General features: G+C 40.7%; 1 protein-coding gene across 1 annotated transcript in view; it reads left to right on the top strand.

Annotated features, from left to right (window-relative positions):
- Positions 1–18075, top strand: part of FAT4 (FAT atypical cadherin 4) — a 399251-nt gene extending 381176 nt beyond the window's left edge. The window contains exons 15-17 of the mRNA XM_030191762.1: positions 1093–1310; positions 11475–11736; positions 14548–18075. Coding sequence (XP_030047622.1) covers positions 1093–1310; positions 11475–11736; positions 14548–16418 — 2351 coding nt within the window. The 3' untranslated portion in view covers positions 16419–18075. The remainder of the gene's footprint in view (positions 1–1092; positions 1311–11474; positions 11737–14547) is intronic.
- The last annotated feature ends 355 nt before the right edge of the window (positions 18076–18430 follow it).

Below are 18430 nucleotides of genomic sequence, written 5' to 3'. Positions count from 1 at the left end.
CCATAATCTATATGTTTTATCCTTCTATTTTTATTGATTTTAATCTGTAAGCCACTTTGGTGTTCTTTTGGAAGCAGACAGGATATCAAATAAAATGAAACTGGTGTAGCCAAAAAGATAACAAATAAGAAGCTGTCCAAGGGGCTGTAATAGCTAAATTTAACTTGTTGCAGTAGTAATTGTACAAGAATTTCAGATCGTTAAGATCAGTCTTGTTAGAGAGAGGTCTGTTTTGAAGAAGGACCAATGTATGTAGGCTACAGCACTCAAGAACAGATTGTGAGACCATACCAATAACTTCTAGGACCCCAGTTATATTATTTGAATTGCTTTTAAAGTCTACAGTGCTAACATTTATTAGGATGTAGTCCACACCTGTTCAGTAGTAGATCAAGGCAAGTTACATTCTGTGAATTGGCACCACAGAGGGGCGTGCCTCGCACTAATTCTATAATGGCTTTAACCTATAGCTTTTAGAATACTAGTGCGCCAAAAGCTAGGCACGCCTATTTATGACAGGTGTAAGTAGGCCACGCAGTGCGCACCACTGATAATATTCTAAAAGTTGTGCACATTGCTTGACAACGAGCCCATTCTCCGCCTATGTGTAGGTCTCTGACAGATTATAGAATTGCCTTGGTAGTATTTTCCTGGTCCCCAGATGACTTACTAAGTCGCAGTAGTGTTTTTAGCTCACAGTAGAAATCAGCTGGCGGTAAGTTTCGGCATTTACCGCCAGCTGATTTCTACCGTGAGCTAAAAATGCTACTGTGACTTAATAAAAGACCCTCTAAGTTTGTAGCTGGGGCAGCTGAAGGTTAAGTGATTTGCCCAAGATCACAAGGCGTGGTAGTTGGATTTGAATCCTGGCTTCTCTGGATCTTAGCTTGCAGCACTAGCCACAATGCTGCTATTCTGTTCCGTTGGTTGGTAAAGAGAGGAAAGGTTCAAGAAAGCTTAAGTAAATACACTCTAATTTATGTCCAGCGATGTCTGCTTCTGCAATTCGTGTGAAAGATGCTATATTAAAACCACCTCCTCTATGTGTGCAATTTGGTCTTCATAGTGTCCTTTTCATTTTCTTTCTTTTAGACATTACTGCTGATACTGCCTTATCACTCGAAGGCAAAGGCCGCCTGGATTACTCCATGAACCAAAACAAGAAGCGAGACCATCTGCTGAGGCAGAGTATGCAAAGCAGTACTTATGAGCCCACAAGCCTGAACCGCTTGGAAGTGAAGTTCAGGACAAGGAGTGAAAATGGCCTTTTAATGCATATTCAGGAAAGCAGCAATTACACTACTGTCAAAGTAAGATAAGAACAATGCTAAATTGATTTGCTTGGGAAGGGGGGTGGGTTTTGATATACAGTACAGTTTTGATTATCCGACCGTCGCTAACCGGACCATCCAGCATGTCCGACAGACACCCCCCCCCCCCCCCCCCCCCCCGGTGATGTAATCGCATCGTCGTTAAGAAGTGCACAGTTTCTCTTCCTGTTTTCCGGCTTCACGTGCTGCAAGGAAGCCATGTGTGATCTGTTTCTGGTTAGTGTTAATGAACAATATTTCAAATACAGATACCATATGCCTGTTTATGTATAATGTATGTTTTCTGTGCATTTTTTAAGAGGTTAACATTGTTTTCTGTATTATCTGGCAATGGCTTGGTCTGATTGGATAATCAAGACTGTACTGTAACACATTTTTGTGGTTACAATCAAAGCAGTTTACCTGGAACAATAGAGAGTTAAGTGTTTTGCTCAGAATCGCAAAGAGCTGCAGTGGGAATTGAACCCAGTTCCCTTGGATCTCAGACCACTGCACTAGGCTACTCCTCTACTTCTTGGGCACACTTCCAGCATCAACTGTGTCTTTAACTTCTCGTCAGTCATTGGTCAGGGTCCGAAGAAGTCTCAGCACTTTTCTGGCTATACCCAATTGTCTAGATTTCAGGTAATGACAACATAATAGTTCTCATCATTGGTAAAAATATTTGACTCTGTTTCAAAAGAATTGTGTCACAAGGTGGAAGAAACAGTTTAGGAAACAGAGTTTTCCATCTACTGGCTCTTTATTCTCTCCAGTTTACATCAACCTCATTCTCTGGACAGATGGTGCTGTATCGAGTATACATCATAAATCAGGCGTATTGTATTTACACAATCTACGTTCTGTTTATCTGATTGTATACATTTTCTATCAAGGTCTCTATGTGAGTTACAAAATGCAAAGAATAAAAAAGAAGACATAAAAGCTTTCTGAAATAAATATGATTTTAAGAATCATCTGAAACTAAGATTAGTGTTTTCGAAACCTATCTCTAGAGAGAGAGAGAATTCCATGGTAGTGTAGTCAGATTCTAGTTCTTACAAGGAACACTAAGCACCTTGTCATCCATCCCTAAATTTACCCCTGTTGCCACCGGCTTTTTCTTTTTTCATTTCATTTTATTTATTGATGCTTGTATCCCACGTTATCCAAACGAAGTTTGGTTCTATGCGGCTTACAGTGGAATGATAACATGAATACCTTAATAACAGATTTACAGTGAAACTATGGAACAGTAACAGGCTTGCGAAGGAATAATGATAGGTTAGCAGCGGAACATTGACTTAAACAGATTTGCAAGGGGCAATAACAAGTTTGCTGTAGGACATTTATATAGGCAATTTTTGAGGGTAAATTTACATTGAGAATACATGTGTCCTATTTACTATTGATGCATAAGGTTTGTAGTTACCCTTTATCTAGTAGGAAAATCTTTGTTAAGTGGTCTAACATTTTGCAGAATCTTAGGTATTCGGTTATCAGTTTAATGCCTCTAGGTATTGAGTTTCATATCTTCGTGGCCTGAAAAGAAAAGCCTGTTGAATAAATGGATTTGAATCGAACACTCTTGTTGCTGGGGAGATGTACAAGAAATTGTCTGGTGTTTTTCAGTGGTAGCGTTACAAAGGAGCTTAGATAAGTTGGTGCCATTCCATACAATATTAAGAATATTGTTGCAGAAATTTTGAAGTAGACTCTGGCTTTCACAGGAAGCCAGTTCAGACTTGCTGCTGTGTTTTGGGCAGTCTGTAGTTTCTTTATGATGGATTCCTTGCACCTGGCGTAGATCCCATTGCAGTGCTCAATCTGTGATAGTGTGAGAGATTGTACTAGTATTCAGAATGTGTTTGTTGAGGGTTTCTAATTTTTCTCAGTTTCCAAAGTGTTCTGAATAACTTTGCGATGACTGCAGATACCTGTTGGTCAAGTGTTAGGTGTTGATCTATGATGACCCCCTAGTACCTTTTAAGCTGTTTTCAAGTGGGTAGCTTGTGTCCTATCATTATTGCCTTTTTTGCCATTGGGCGGTATGCATTGTTTAACATAAGCAGTTTTGTCTTTTCTCTGTTTAGTTTTAGACGGAAGGTGGATGCCCAAGTGTCCATGGTGTCCAGGCCTTGTTTTGTACGTTTGTGGTGTCACCTGAGTATGGGAGGTAGATCATGACATCATCCGCATATATATGGGGGTTGAAGCTGCCTTTCTCCAGAGGGGCCATTGGGATATTAAATAGTATTGGTGAGAGTGGGGAGCATGTAGGGATCCAGAGACCTGATGTGATCTTATGCTGAGGACCTTTATGCTACTAATTTTAAGAGTTTAATGGCATTTTGAATAAAATTTATGCATTCGACCCTAGTAAATTTTCAAAACGTTTATAGTTTATTAAAATGTACTATACTGTCTTATTTGAAGCTGAAGTCAAGGAAGTTTACAATTCAATAAAATCAATAAGAAAGGAACAGCACAAATAAAAAGATAAATATCAGTCATTCAGAGAGAGAGAACAGTCATACAATAGTCTTCAGTGTCTGCAGTGCCCCACTATCCGACAGATGAGCAGAGAGGAAAAAGGTTTTAATCTTGTGTAAATGCATTTCCAAAAAGAGAAGTTTTTAATTCCCTCTTAAAGGTTATCAATAGAAATCAAACAAAATAAAACATGGAAAAGAAAATAAGATGATACCTTTTTTATTGGACATAACTTAATACATTTCTAGATAACATAACTTAATACATTATCAAGAAATGTATTAAGTTATGTCCAATAAAAAAGGTATCATCTTATTTTCTTTTCCATGTTTTATTTTGTTTGATTTCTATTGATAACCTTAAGAGTGGACTAACACGGCTACCACACCTCTCTAATTAGGACAGAGAAACAGGACAAATAAGGGATAAGGACAAAGGGTAGCAAGATTCCGGAATCCCAAAGAGTAGCAAGCTTCTGTGCAGAGTCCCAAAGAGTAGCAAGATTCCAGAACACAAATAATAGCAAGATTCCGGAATCCCAAAGACTACTACTACTTATCATTTCTATAGCGCTGCTAGATGTACGCAGCGCTGTACACTTGAACATGAAGAGACAGTCCCTGCTCGACAGAGCTTACAATCTAATTAGGACAGAAGGGCAACCTTCGAAAGCTAATCAAGAAATGTATTAAGTTATGTCCAATAACAAAGGTATCATCTTATTTTCTTTTCCATGTTTTATTTTGTTTGATTTCTATTGATAACCTTAAGAGTGGACTAACACGGCTACCACACCTCTCTACATAATTCCCTCTTTAAAGATGCCAGTTTAGGAGCATAACACTCAGGTTTAGGAGCATAAATCCTTTGAATATTGGACCCATCACTTTAACAGGATAAAAAAAAATCAAATCTAGAATCTGGCTAGCATCTAGAGTCTTGTGTTCTTTGGCTTTTCCCTTGTCCTGCTGTTTCTTTTTCTTCTTTCACCTACTCCCAACCACATTCTGCTAATCTGCTTTTGGACAAGCAGGCTCAGTGGCCAGGAGTAAAAGGCAGCACTTGATCTCCAGGAGGTGCGGTAGCTAGCCCTAAGCGAAGCGTATGAGTTTTCTCTCTGCCTCCCCCACCCCAGTACCAGTTTGTATTTTAATGGTCATAAATAGAGCTACGTTTTAGGGCAGTGAACAGTCAAAGCTAGATGCCTTCAAACATAGTCACATACATTCTTCTGTGTGCCTCAGGTAGAGTTTCGATTGGCTACATAGAAAGACAAGACCTGTTCTCATGCCCTCTTGTTCTCCTTGTCAAATAGGTCAAGTTCAGTAATAATCATCTGTGTCCATGAAAGAAACCAGTTGTATCCTAAACAATGTCTAATCCTCTTTGGCTAAAATTAAGATGTAAATCTAAGCGAACTATGTAGTGGTACTCTTTCCCTAGGGGTCCAAACTTCTGTCTCATTATATCTTCACATCCCATTTCATCTGAGGAACAGCCAGAAATGGAAGTAGACTCTCTTGTATGGTGCATAGTGTGTAACCTGGGCATTAGGCTAGCCCTGCCTGCTGTGCTTGGCTTAGTGTAAAAAGAATGTATTCTGGCTGTGAACTGTTGGGTGACATCACTAGTTATGTATTTGAAAATTCCTTCCCTGCCATTCTAAAAGTGCACAGCTCTGCATAACTTAACTTTCCCAAGAGCTTCTGATGGGTTTAGCCACAGGCTGTAACTCGGTCAACCCTGTCATAATTTTAAATGAGTACAACAGTGATGCTGGCAAACCACTTTATTGGATGGCTCTCTAGCCAGAAACTGCAAGTTTTCTAGATTCTGGGATGCATATTCCAAGAGTGTAATACTTTCCTTTTCTTAGTATAACCCCCTTTGGTACAGTCATCTAGGCAACTGCCTAGAGTATGCCCGGCATAGGTGGACAACAGGGGTGCACGCTATTATTTATTTAGTTGGGTCCAGGGTGGGACTAGGATATACCTAGGAGGCAAAGCAAACTCTGCACCATCTTTCACATTTCACACAATGATAAAAAGGGAAGTTGCAGGGAAGGACGTCCTCAACTGCTATCACAGGGATGGAGGCATAGCGAAGGACATAGTCTAAAAAAAACCAAAACACAAAAGTTTTTGAAGTGTTTTTTTTTCGGGGTGGGAGGTGGTTAGTGACCAGTGGGGAAGTCAGGGGAGGTCATCCCCGATTCCCTCCGGTGGTCATCTGGTCAGTTCAGGCACCTTTTTGATGCTTGGTCGTGAAAAAAAATGGACCAAGTAAAGTCGGCCAAATGCTCGTGAGGGATGCCCTTCTTTTTTCCATTATCAGCCGAGGACGCCCATCTCTTAACCACGCCCCCGTCCCACCTTCGGTACACTGCTGACATACCCCCTTGAACTTTGGTCGTCCCCATGACGGAAAGCAGTTGAGGACACCCAAAATCAACTTTCGATTATGCTGATTTGGGCGACCTTAGGAGAAGGACACCCATCTCCCAATTTATGTCGGAAGATGGGCGCCCTTCTCCTTCGAAAATAAGCAGGTTTACCTTCTAACCCTTCGGCAATGTCACTCACAAATATATTGAACAGATTCAGGCCCCAGCACCGATCCCTGAGGCACTCCACTACTCACCTTTCCATCATCCGAGCGAATTCCATTAACCACCACCCTCTGGCGTCTGTCCGTCAACCAGTTCCTAATCCAGTTTACCACGTCGGGACCTATCTTCAGCCTGTCAGGTTTATTCAAGAGCCTCCTGTGGGGAACCGTGTCAAAAGCTTTGCTGAAATCTAAGTAGATTACGTGTATAGCACGTCCATGATTCAATTCTCCGGTCACCCAATCAAAGAATTCAATGAGATTCGTTTGGCACAATTTACTTTTGGTAAAACCATGTTGTCTCGGATCTTACAGCTTATTTTTATTTATTTTTTTTCTTTATTGCATTTGTATCCCACATTTTCCCACCTTTTTGCAGGCTCAGTGTGGCTTACAATGTATTGTTCTTAGTGGTAATGGATTAGACACTTATTGTTACATAGAGATTTTGAGTAACATGGTAGAAGTTTAAAACAAGCAGATATTATAAAAATAGGTCTGTGTAAAGGTAAAGGAGATGCATGCATTTATATTTGTTGTTCTATGTGGTTATTGGTTATTGGCTTCCAGAAAATGTACTATTCTTTCCTTCAGCATCGCTTCCATTACTTTTCTAATAACCAAAGTGAGGCTTACCGGCCTGTAGTTTCCAGCTTCTTCCCTATCACCACTTTTGTGAAGAGGGACCACATCTGCCATTCTCCAGTCCCTCGGAACCTCTCCTGTCTCCAAGGATTTATTAAACAAATCTTTAAGAGGACCCGCCAGAACCTCTCTGAGCTCCCTCAATATCCTGGGGTGGATCCCATCCAATCCCACGGCTTTGTCCACCTTTAGATTTTCAAGTTGTTCATACGCACTCTATTCCGTGAACAGTGCTATATCCACTCCATTCTCATATGTTCTCATTTGCCAGTCAATCATGGTCCTTCACCAGAATTTTCCTCTGTGAAAACAGAACAAAAGTATCTATTTAGCAAATTTGCTTTTTCTTCATCATTTTCCACATAGCGGTTCGCAGTATCTTTTAGTTTCACAATTCCCTTTTTAGTCATTCTCCTTTCACTAATATACCTGAAGAAATTTTTGTCACCCCTCCTTACATTTCTAGCCATTTGTTCTTCCGCTTGCGCTTTCACCAGACGTATCTCTTCCTTGGCTTCTTTCAGTTTCATCTGGTATTCCTCCCTGTGTTCCTCTTCTTGAGTTTTTGTGTATTTCTGTAACGCCAACTCTTTAGCCTTTATTTTCTCAGCCACTTGCTTGGAGAACCATATTGGTTTCCTTTTTCTCTTGCTTTTATTTACTCTCCTTACATAAAGGTTTGTGACCATATTTAAAGCTTCTTTCAGCCTGGACCACTGTCCAGGTCCTTTTTGTAAGGCACGCCGAAAAATGGCCTGCGCTAGTGTAAGCGCGTATTTTGGACTCACGCAGGTCCATCTTACAGTGTGCCTCCAAAAAAGGCTTTTTTTTTTAGCCAAAACTGGACGTGCGGCAAAATAAAAATTTGCGCTTGTCCATTCTGGGTCTGAGACCTTAACCGCCACTCATTGACTTAGCGGTAAAGTCTCACGCGTTAACTGGGTGGTAATTGTCAGCATGCGTACATTGCCAATTACCGCCCGGCCCAGGGCAACACGGTACCTGCTGGTAGTTCTAATTTGACACTTGTTGTATGCATGTAGGCGCCTACGTGCCTTAGTAAAAGAGCCCCTTAGGGCCCTTCTTACTAAGCCACACTGTGGGCGTGCTAACTTTTTAGCGTGTGCTAAAAATTAGTATGCACTAACGCTAAAGATACCAATAGGAATATATGGGTGTCTCTAGCATTAGCGCGTGCTAAAAAGTTAGCACGGCTTAGTAAACAGGGCCCTTAATTTGTGTTTTTCATGGGAGTTATCAGTGTTTAATAAAACTAGAAATCTAATAAAAATTAAAATAAAATATTAAAAAAGAACAAAATAGAAAACTAGAAAATCATTAGGTAAAATTAAAATTCATCAACTTTCCAGATAAATATTGGAATTTATTATGGTGGATAGAAGCCAGAACAATAATCATCATCCTTCCTTGAAGCACAGTCATTCTCTCCCATCTATCCCCCCACCCCCCCCAGAGCAAATGTATGTTTTGTAGGGGTGCGCACCGATTAAAAATTTTAATCACGTTTAATCATGGCATTCATTTTGGACACATACTTTTCAAAAAAAATTTTTAATGTTGATCCAAACATCCTTTTGAACAAATGCTCAGCATGGCTGATTATCCTTTACAACATGCTATTAAATTAGGGGTGAGCAACAATTAAACATTATATTTATAAAAGTTTTTATTGATGAATGAAGAGAAGTAACATTATCAACAATACATTATATAAATGCAGAGATAGATTTTATAAAGTACCTTACAACTTGTCATCAAAAGTTCCCCGTTCCCCCTTTCATGTATGTGGTAATATAGGAAAGACAAGAATAATTCCAACCACAATACCAGTCTAACCTATATTGTAAAACAGACAAACCCAACATAGGAGAGGCCTAACTCCTATGACACTCCCCTTCTGCATAAACAACAAAAATCTCCAAAACAATTCCCTCCCTCCTTCCCATCCTCCCTCTCCACCCTAAAGTATGCAGTCTAATAATACAGGAATATAGAACCCAAAGGCAGGTTTCCACAGTAATACCTATAAAGGTAAAGTATTAAGAAGTAGGCTCCACGCCTGATGGAAAAGGCATCGCATATAAGGCTCCCAAACCATCCAAAACCATTTTCTCCACTTTGCTGTGAGACAGGCAGAACGAGACTCCCAAGTTAACAGCAACTGAAGCACATTATGCCAGTGCCACTGATTAGTAACATCTCGTACACACCACTTCGTCAAGATACACTTCACACCCACCACATATGCTTTATATAGAAAATATCGATGTCCTTTGGACAGAGTGCCCCTATATTGTTCCGTCCCTAATAAAAAACTCAGGGGGACAAATTCTACAGGCAATGGAAACAAAGTGTTTATATATGAGAACAGCTGATGCCAACAGTCCCGTATGCTTGGACATGTCCAGAGTGCATGAGAGAGGGTATTCTCTAATATCCCGCAGGCCTTACACTCCAAAGAAGCGATACACCGAGCATGGAACGCCTGCCTTGGAGAAAAGTATGCTGTTGTTAAAATCTGAAACAGGCATTCCCTTTATCTAGCATTATAGACAATCTTCGGGATAAGATGCATCATAGCACACAGTGCCCCCTCCTCTACCTGATGACCCAGCTCCACCGACCAACTTGTCACAATGGGCGCATAAGTCTTCCCAGGCATCAACAGAGTAAGAGCTTTATGAAAATATGCCACAGACATGCATGTCACCTGAGTTGATGTAAAAAAAAACTGCAGTCAAGTTACCACATTCAACTCACAGTCTTTACTCAAAAGGCAAGACACATAGGGGGCGACCTGTATATATGCATAGAAATTCCCAGGGTATGGAAGTAGTGTGTTCACAGCACTACCATATGGTTTACAATATGTGTTCAACATATCTGCAATACAGAGATAGCCCTTCACGCCCCAATTTTGAATTACCAGAGAGTCTACCCCAGGGATGAAGGCCAAATTCCCCATAAGGGGTAAGAAATCCATGTAATTAGGTGAGCAAACTATGCCAGGCAGCCAGAATCGTTAGGCACCCACTGGATCTTCTACTACGTTATCCATGAACAGGACCTACAACAGAGACATACTCCATGTCACACAAGACTTTGGAGGCCTTAATTCCTTACCATCTCCCTTGGAGAAATCCCACCAGGCCAGACTGCCCATAGCACTGATTCATGTAAAGGAGAGGATGTGATAACTTTGCATGCTAGCGCATGGGTGGCATAAATAGAGAAGCTTTGCAACAGAACAGAAGAAAGAAAATCCTTAGCTGATGCCAATAGTCCCGTATGCTCGGACATGTCCAGAGTGCATGAGAGAGGGTATTCTCTAATATCCCACAGGCCTTACACTCCAAAGAAGCGATACACCGAGCATGGAACGCCTGCCTTGGCATGTTTCTTTGTTTTCTGTAAAGATAGGGATTTAATCTGGCCTCACCGTAAATCTCCCTGTGCTGTAACTTTCTTTAAACTTACTGACTTCCTCACAAAAGTGAGATAGGTCTATATGAACCTGGTAAAGTGGGAGCACTATGATATGAGCCAATGTCAAAGATTGAGCAAGTAGTCATTTAGACACAATAAACCCATTGAACATAGCCATAAGAGGTTACTGGTAAATTCTCACTGCATGGAAATTTTTTAAACCTGCTGAATGAAAAGGGTAGGCAGGGAACAGACAGGAGTTTAAAATGTAGATCATGATTTAAAAATCTAAGCATAGTTAAAATTTAAAAAAAATTAATGGCATTAATAGTGCACTAAATGCCCATCCCTAATCTTTTCACATCTCAAGCATAATACACTTTCCTCTGCATCCCCCACCCCTTGTTTAATCATATTCCCTCTCTCCTACCCATTTGGCTGCTAACACAGTTATATGTTGTCCTTTTTCCCAGCATGCAGCCAGCAGGAGTGGGCAAACAGTACCTCTTCCCTGCTATTGTTGCCTTCCCCTCTACATCTGGAACTGCACAGGTCTGCTGGGTCTCATCGGAACATGAGGCCCTACAGTTCCAGTTGCAAAGGGAAAGGTGGCAACAGCAAACGAGACGTCACTGGTACATCCTGCCAGCTAGAGGTGCTATAGTGGAGGTCAGGAAAGAAGACTTTTGCACAGGCAGCTGGACCCCTCTTTGTGATGGCTAATAGCCCAAGCACTTGCTTTCTACTGCACACCAGTTGGAAACTGCTGCATTAGAAGGCCTAAAATTAGGATGAAAAGAGTTGAAACAAATTTTCAGCTTTGCAAAAGATGGGAGTTTATGGATGAAAATGGCTTTAAATTAATTGTTAAGAACCATGTGTCTTCTGTGTAAATTTCTATTACACATGATGGATTTTTTTGTTGTTGTTGTTTGCATTTTACAGTTATAATTCTTCATTTTTTTATAGGTAAAGAATGGGAAACTGCATTACATATCTGATGCAGGCATTGCTGGAAAAGTGGAGAGAAATGTCCCAGAGGTTTATTTAGCAGATGGCCATTGGCATTCTCTTCTGTTGGAAAAAAATGGATCTTCTACTACGTTATCCGTGGACAGGACCTACAACAGAGACATACTCCATGTCACACAAGACTTTGGAGGCCTAAATGTCCTTACCATCTCCCTTGGAGGAATCCCACCAGGCCAGACTGCCCATAGCACTGATTCAGGTAAAGGAGAGGATGTGATAACTGTGCATGCTAGTGCATGGGTGGGATAAATAGAGAAGCTTTGCAACAGAACAGAAGAAAGAAAATCCTTAGCATTTTATGTTACTTATTTGTAAAATGTAGAAAAGGAAGCTTCATGTTATCTTTCCAAAGAAGTAACATTTGTTTTAAGAACACCAACGGTGAACAGTATTCTGTTGAAGGGGCCTAAGTCATCCCCTGAAGCATGTACAAAACTATTCCATACCCAGCTACATTCGCATTCGGTGGGGGGGGGTTTACACTTGTGATTTGTTTGTGAATCTTGAAATTAGGATATGCATTTTTTTTTTAGTTCTGATAATTTGTATTGAAATTCGAAAGAAAAGAAAAATCCCAGACATACAAAGAAAAGGGGCGATCAGCCCTTAGCAACACAAAGAAAAACATCAAACTAACCCCCCCGTTTACAAAGCTGTGTCTGCATTAGTGCACCAGCAGCTGTTAGTTCAGCTTTGTCAACAGGGGGTAAGAGAGCAATATACAAATATTTTTTATATAAATGACAGCAAAATAATTTCAAAAACAAAAGCAAACGGCAGCTGTAAACAGGACCGTCAAAAAGACCCAAGGGTATGACAAAATCAGTCAAGACTCTCTAAATAATATCAGTGGCTCGGCATTCTGCAAGATGATATTTATACTGGGCTATTTGACCCAAATAATTCCACCATGGATAAACAGACACTACCGCAGTAATCTTCCAATGACTTAATGTCTCTTTTAGTGCCATGGAAAGCATAATGTCCAGTAACTTTTGTTGATCTTCATCAAGAACATAGTCATTCTCCATCGAACGTACAATTATAGTAGTATAAGAGAAAGAGTCGCATACTGGAAGGATATGAATGATCATAGAACAAACATCAGACCAGAAGGAAGATAAAACAGGACAGTCGTATGCTTCCCTCTCAAGCCGCCATCCTGTTTGGGCTGTCTAGCGTAATGGTAATAATTTAACATGGATAACAATATTTTCCTCGGAATTCCTTGTCATCAAGATGGAACCTCTAGTCGTAAACTGTGCAGAACGTTTTTATGCTGCCCAATTCCATGTGGATTTGTATAAAAATGGCAAAATAAAAGGCAAATGTAAAATATGTAATTCCTGAATGAAAAAGCTTTTATAATTGGCAAGAACTTGTGTTTGACTTGAAAGTTCTGTATTTGTATATTGTTGACTTGGCTTCAGAGTCCATTGTATTTTATTACTGTTTAATAAAGACTTCATATAAATACAAAAATAAATAATTGGGAAGAAGTCAAAAAGAATGTAGATCATAGTTAGGGAAGAGTTAGTTTTATTTAGAACAAGATGCAAGGCAGACCCTAGACAGAAGGCAAAAGTAGAGACTAATAGACGATTCACCACTGGAGACGTGAGTCCAACAGTCTTTATTATATCAGAGATAACGACCCGACACAGGCCGTGTTTCAACGCTAAAAAGCGTCTGCATCAGGGGTCAATAAATACACCAAGTAATGAATGCAAAACGAAGAGTCCTACTTGTATATGTGTTGTCAACTCACTGATCACGTAGCACCAAACAGAATATGCTGGATACAAACTATCAGAGCAAAAGGCAGACCCTACAGCCTTCCAATGACAATTTCTCTCTTCTTAGTGGGAATTCCATGTACTACTACTCTTTTGAACCCAGCTTACCTTAGAATGTAGCCCTCCGCTTCTCAGCTTGTTTTTCATTGCAAGCTCAGTCTACATATGTGTTTAAAATTGAAGTTGTGTGGAAAACCAATGAACTGCCAACCGCTGAAACATTTATTTGACTGACTTTCAAAAGAGGTCACTGAATCTTTGAGTCCTGCAGCTTCATGGTAAATCAGTCGTATTCCTAAAAAAAAAAGGTGCATTTCTGTATCCAGATACTTCCATATAAAAGAAAAAATCAAAAATGAAACTAAGTATTTTGACCCTACTCTAGGTTTGCACCTAGCTGTTGATTAGCAAGGACTCTTAGTCGCAGATGTTTTCCTGTAGTGAAAACTCTTCCTTCCTCGCAGGAAGGAATATAGAGTAGCTGCCAAACCTCATCCAGTCCATTCTAGAATCACGTTTCCTATTGATCATTCTTCCATTCTGTGCTTTAATTTTTCTGGCTTTACTTATTCATATGCTGCATGAAAAGAGTTTTTGACTAATTTATATGACACATTGGCGTAAAAGCTGTTTGAAATGAAACTTGAATAGAGCATGTGCCCAACACTTCTTAACTTGATTAATTGACCCTGTAACTGAGCTGAATCTACTCATGACGGATTTGTCTAATACAAAATACAGCATTGAACACTGTCGTAAAATGTCCCCAATCTGACTGTACACATGTACTGAAGTACTAATTAAGACTTGATGTCCATAGTGTTTCTATCATGGCTCCCCAGAATACTGCTCATCATTAGAAAAAAAACACTTCAGTTAGCTCTTGTGATATCTAAATGTGCCCAAGATTTCAAAGGTTTTCTTCCATTTTGGGGGTAATTTTAGCACAGGATTACCTATAAAATAGGAGTCAGTACATTTTTTAAATGGCCGGATGCTAATGGCAATGATAGCGTATAACCGTTAATCCAAAAACAGAAAATCAGCCATTTTACGGCTGTGGCAAAAATCCGCACAAGGGCGCCCTAAGGCCACATTAAAGGAAGTAGAAAACAGTAGTGTGTTCCAGCTGACTAGCACATGCTATAGTAATTCTAGTCTTTGCTTAATTCTCATATCTGAGGTTTAATGGTTCTTTTTCTTTACTGTTCCAGGATTCGATGGCTGCATTGCCTATGTGAGTTACAACAGAGAAAACCTTCCTTTCAGTGGAAAGCACAGCCTTTTCAGTGTCTCCAAGATGGATCCATCGGTTAAGATTGGTTGTCGAGGTCCTAATATTTGTTCTAGCAATCCGTGCTGGGGAGAGTTAATGTGCATTAACCAGTGGTACGCGTACAAGTGTGTCCCTCCAGGAGACTGCGCCTCCAGCCCTTGCCAGAATGGTGGTAGCTGTGAACCTGGTGTGCACTCCGGATTCACCTGCACGTGCCCAGAATCACACACGGGAAAAACTTGTGAAACTGTGCTAGCTTGCCTGGGAGTACTGTGTCCACAGGGTCACACTTGCAAAGGTGGAATCAATGGAGGACACACATGCATCCTGAACCCACACAAGGAGGAACTCATTCTGCCCCTCTGGGCCGTTCCCACTATTGTTGGCAGCTGTGCTACGATTCTGGCTCTCCTGGTCCTCAGTTTGATCCTGTGCAACCAGTGTAGAAACAAAAAGACTGCCACGCCAAACGGTGAAAAGAAACCCAAAGAAAAGAAAAAAAAGGGGAGTGAAAATGTTGCATTTGATGATCCCGACAATATCCCACCTTATGGTGATGATATGACTATAAGGAAGCAGCCTGAAGGAAACCCTAAACCTGATATAATTGAAAGAGAAAACCCTTACCTAATCTACGACGAGACAGATATACCCCATAACAGAGAGACAATACCCAGTGCCCCACTAGCTGCTCCTGAGCCAGAGATAGAGCATTATGACATTGAAAATGCCAGTAGTATTGCACCTTCAGACGCAGACATCATTCAGCACTACAAACAGTTCCGCAGCCACACTCCTAAATTCTCTATTCAGAGACACAGTCCGCTTGGCTTCGCGAGGCAGTCTTCCATGCCACTGGGTGCCAGCAGCTTAACTTATCAGCCTTCATACGGTCAGGGGCTAAGAACAACTTCCTTGAGCCACTCCACATGTCCAACTCCTAATCCTCTGTCTCGGCACAGCCCTGCTCCTTTTTCAAAATCTTCCACCTTCTACAGAAGCAGTCCAGCCAGGGAACTGCATCTGCCCAGAAGAGAAAGTAATCCTTTGGAGATAAACAGTGATGTCTGCCAACCTGGCATTTTTAACTATGCCACTCGACTCGGCAGGAGAAGTAAAAGCCCTCAGACCATGGCAGCAGGTCATGGTTCAAGGCCAGGAAGTCGCTTAAAACAACCCATTGGGCAGTTACCTTTGGAGACAGGACCTCCAGTTGGACTCTCCATAGAAGAAGTTGAAAGGCTTAACACCCCTCGTCCTAGAAATCCAAGCATATGTAGTGCTGATCATGGAAGGTCTTCCTCAGAAGAGGACTGTACAAGGCCCCTGTCAAGAGTAAGAAATCCAGCTGACGGCATCCCAGCTCCAGAATCTTCATCCGATAGTGACTCCCATGAATCTTTTACATGCTCAGAAATGGAATACGATAGGGATAAACCCATGATGTACTCCTCTAGAATGCCAAAATTATCTCAAGTCAATGAGTCAGATGCGGATGATGAAGACAATTATGGAGCTAGGTTGAAACCTAGGCGGTACAGCAGCCGCAGAGCCGAGGGAGGGCCCGTAGGCATGCAGTCAGCTGCAGCTATGCTTGTTGCTGAGAACTCATTGCCATTGAAGCTTGGACAGTCAGCTGGAAATTTCAACTGGGACAGCCTATTGAACTGGGGGCCCGGTTTTGGACATTATGTGGATGTTTTTAAAGATTTGGCATCACTCCCAGAAAAAACAGCAGCAAATGAAGCAAACAAAGGTGGCACAATCCAGCCCGTTTCAAAAGATAGAGAAGCTGAACAGTATATGTAGGTATTGCGAAACAGAATTGACAAAGTGCTAAATTACAAAACAGCCCAACCATTGTGTGTTGACGCGTTACTGAAGTCAGCATTTGAACATCAGGCCAGTCTGAACTCATGGTTGGAAAAGACCGTTTAAAATAATAACCATTATGCTGCTGAAATGGACTCAAAATAATTCTATAATTTAACTATGCTTGGACAAGCGCACTTCTGCATGCATTTCATGTTAAAAGTAGACATTCAGCATGCCTCATTTGAAAAGTGTTTTCTAATTACAACTGGTCAATTAGTGATTTCTAAATGAATGTGTCTTGCAAAAAAGGAAAAGGAACTCGTGAGGTTTTGTAGAGGAGGAAGAGGAAGGATTGTCTTTTATATGTCTAATATTTTGTTTAGCTGATTCATGTTGGATTCTAATTTCTTTAAGAGGTATATGAAAGATCCTGGCAATTTTTCAATCAAGGAATCCAGAATTGAAGTCATTGGGACTTAATTTAGTGTGTACTGTAAGAAAAGATAAGCTTGAGCTATTATCGACGGAGCTTGGAATTTTTGTCCAAGGAATAGGTGCTAAGAGAGAAGGAAGCCAGACAGCATATTTGGATATGCTTAACAATATTTGCAAAAGCCAGTCCATTTCTTAAGAGATGCCGTTTGTATACCTTGGGTCCTGTGCTTCCAACTGGAATGTAATTAGAAATTGTGAGATCCAATAGAAGTCCACCAAAGTGGAGAACTCTGAGATCCCACGAAATGTGGTAACAGCAGAAAACTAATGGAAAATCAACGGTGGAATCCAGAAACGGAGAGGGGCAACCTTGATACTTTTTATCAATAAATCTTCTTTAAAGTATCGAGGTTGTTTCTCTCGTTTCTGGAGTCCACGGTCGATTTCCCACTTGTTTTCTGCTATTAGAAATTGTGAGGACAGAACTGCCTAACCAGCATTTTGACTTCTTCATTACTTCAGTGGAGCCCGATATTCAAAACTATTTAACCGGCCAGGAATGGCTCCTGGCTGGTTAAATAGCGTTTCAACGCCTAACTGCGGATATTCACACTACGTAGCTGGTTAGGCGCACATATTCAGTGCCAAACTGGCTATGTTTAGCGATTAAAATAGACCGCATAAATATCAGGCTTATCATTAACCACTAAGCACTTAACCAGTTAGCGCTAAATATCGGCTTAACCAGTTAAGTTGCTGTGGTCAGCCGGAAACAGCCTGGGATTGAAAAGCCAGGTTTAAGGCCGGCGGTGGACAGCTGAATATCGGGGGGGATTATTTATTGTGCAAATCGGGCTGTGTACTAGCGTTCTGGGCATGCTACAAGTTCCTGTACAGGTGAAAAATATAAGTGAACTGACGGAACAGATCCATTTGTGTCATTAACCCTCCCTCCCGAAAGAATGTTGGAGCTTGGCAATCCTCATCGTTACATGCAAAGCTGGAAGTTTTTTTTGTACTGTGTAAAACGTTTTGAACATTTTTTTTTTACCGAAGCTGTGTTTTTGAAAATGATATTTTCCTATGCGAAATAGTTTTCTTACTTTCAGGGAAAGTAAGAAAAATATGGGTTTTTTACATTTGTTACTTATGTAACATTCATATTTTTCACATTTTGATACAGCTGTAACATACTTGTATGCTTTCTACTTGTAAATGCCAATAATAGAATTAAAGTATTTATTTAAAATGTTTTGTATGCTTCATTGAACCTACTTTTCTGATGTTTATTTTCTTGACTGTTGGTCATGGAAGGGTTATACCATCTTGGTCTAGGCTTATAAATCTGTAACTGAGCAGTCATCTTTCTCGTCTCTTCTTTACAACCTCCTCCTCCCCCCCCCCCCAAAAAAAAAAAAAAAATCATCTCCTCTTTAGGACAATCTGCATCTCCCTGTGCTGCATTGTCTTTGTTTGCTTGTCTCCAAATTTCAGTTCTCCATCTTCCGTTCATGCTCTTTCCTCACCTCTAGGCTTTCCACATTCCTCCTCCCCCCTCCCCCCATCTTCTC

The sequence above is a fragment of the Microcaecilia unicolor genome, chromosome 2 (assembly GCF_901765095.1).
Source record: "Microcaecilia unicolor chromosome 2, aMicUni1.1, whole genome shotgun sequence".
In the NCBI taxonomy this organism is placed as follows: domain Eukaryota; kingdom Metazoa; phylum Chordata; class Amphibia; order Gymnophiona; family Siphonopidae; genus Microcaecilia; species Microcaecilia unicolor.
This window is presented reverse-complemented; position numbering and strand designations above follow the sequence as displayed.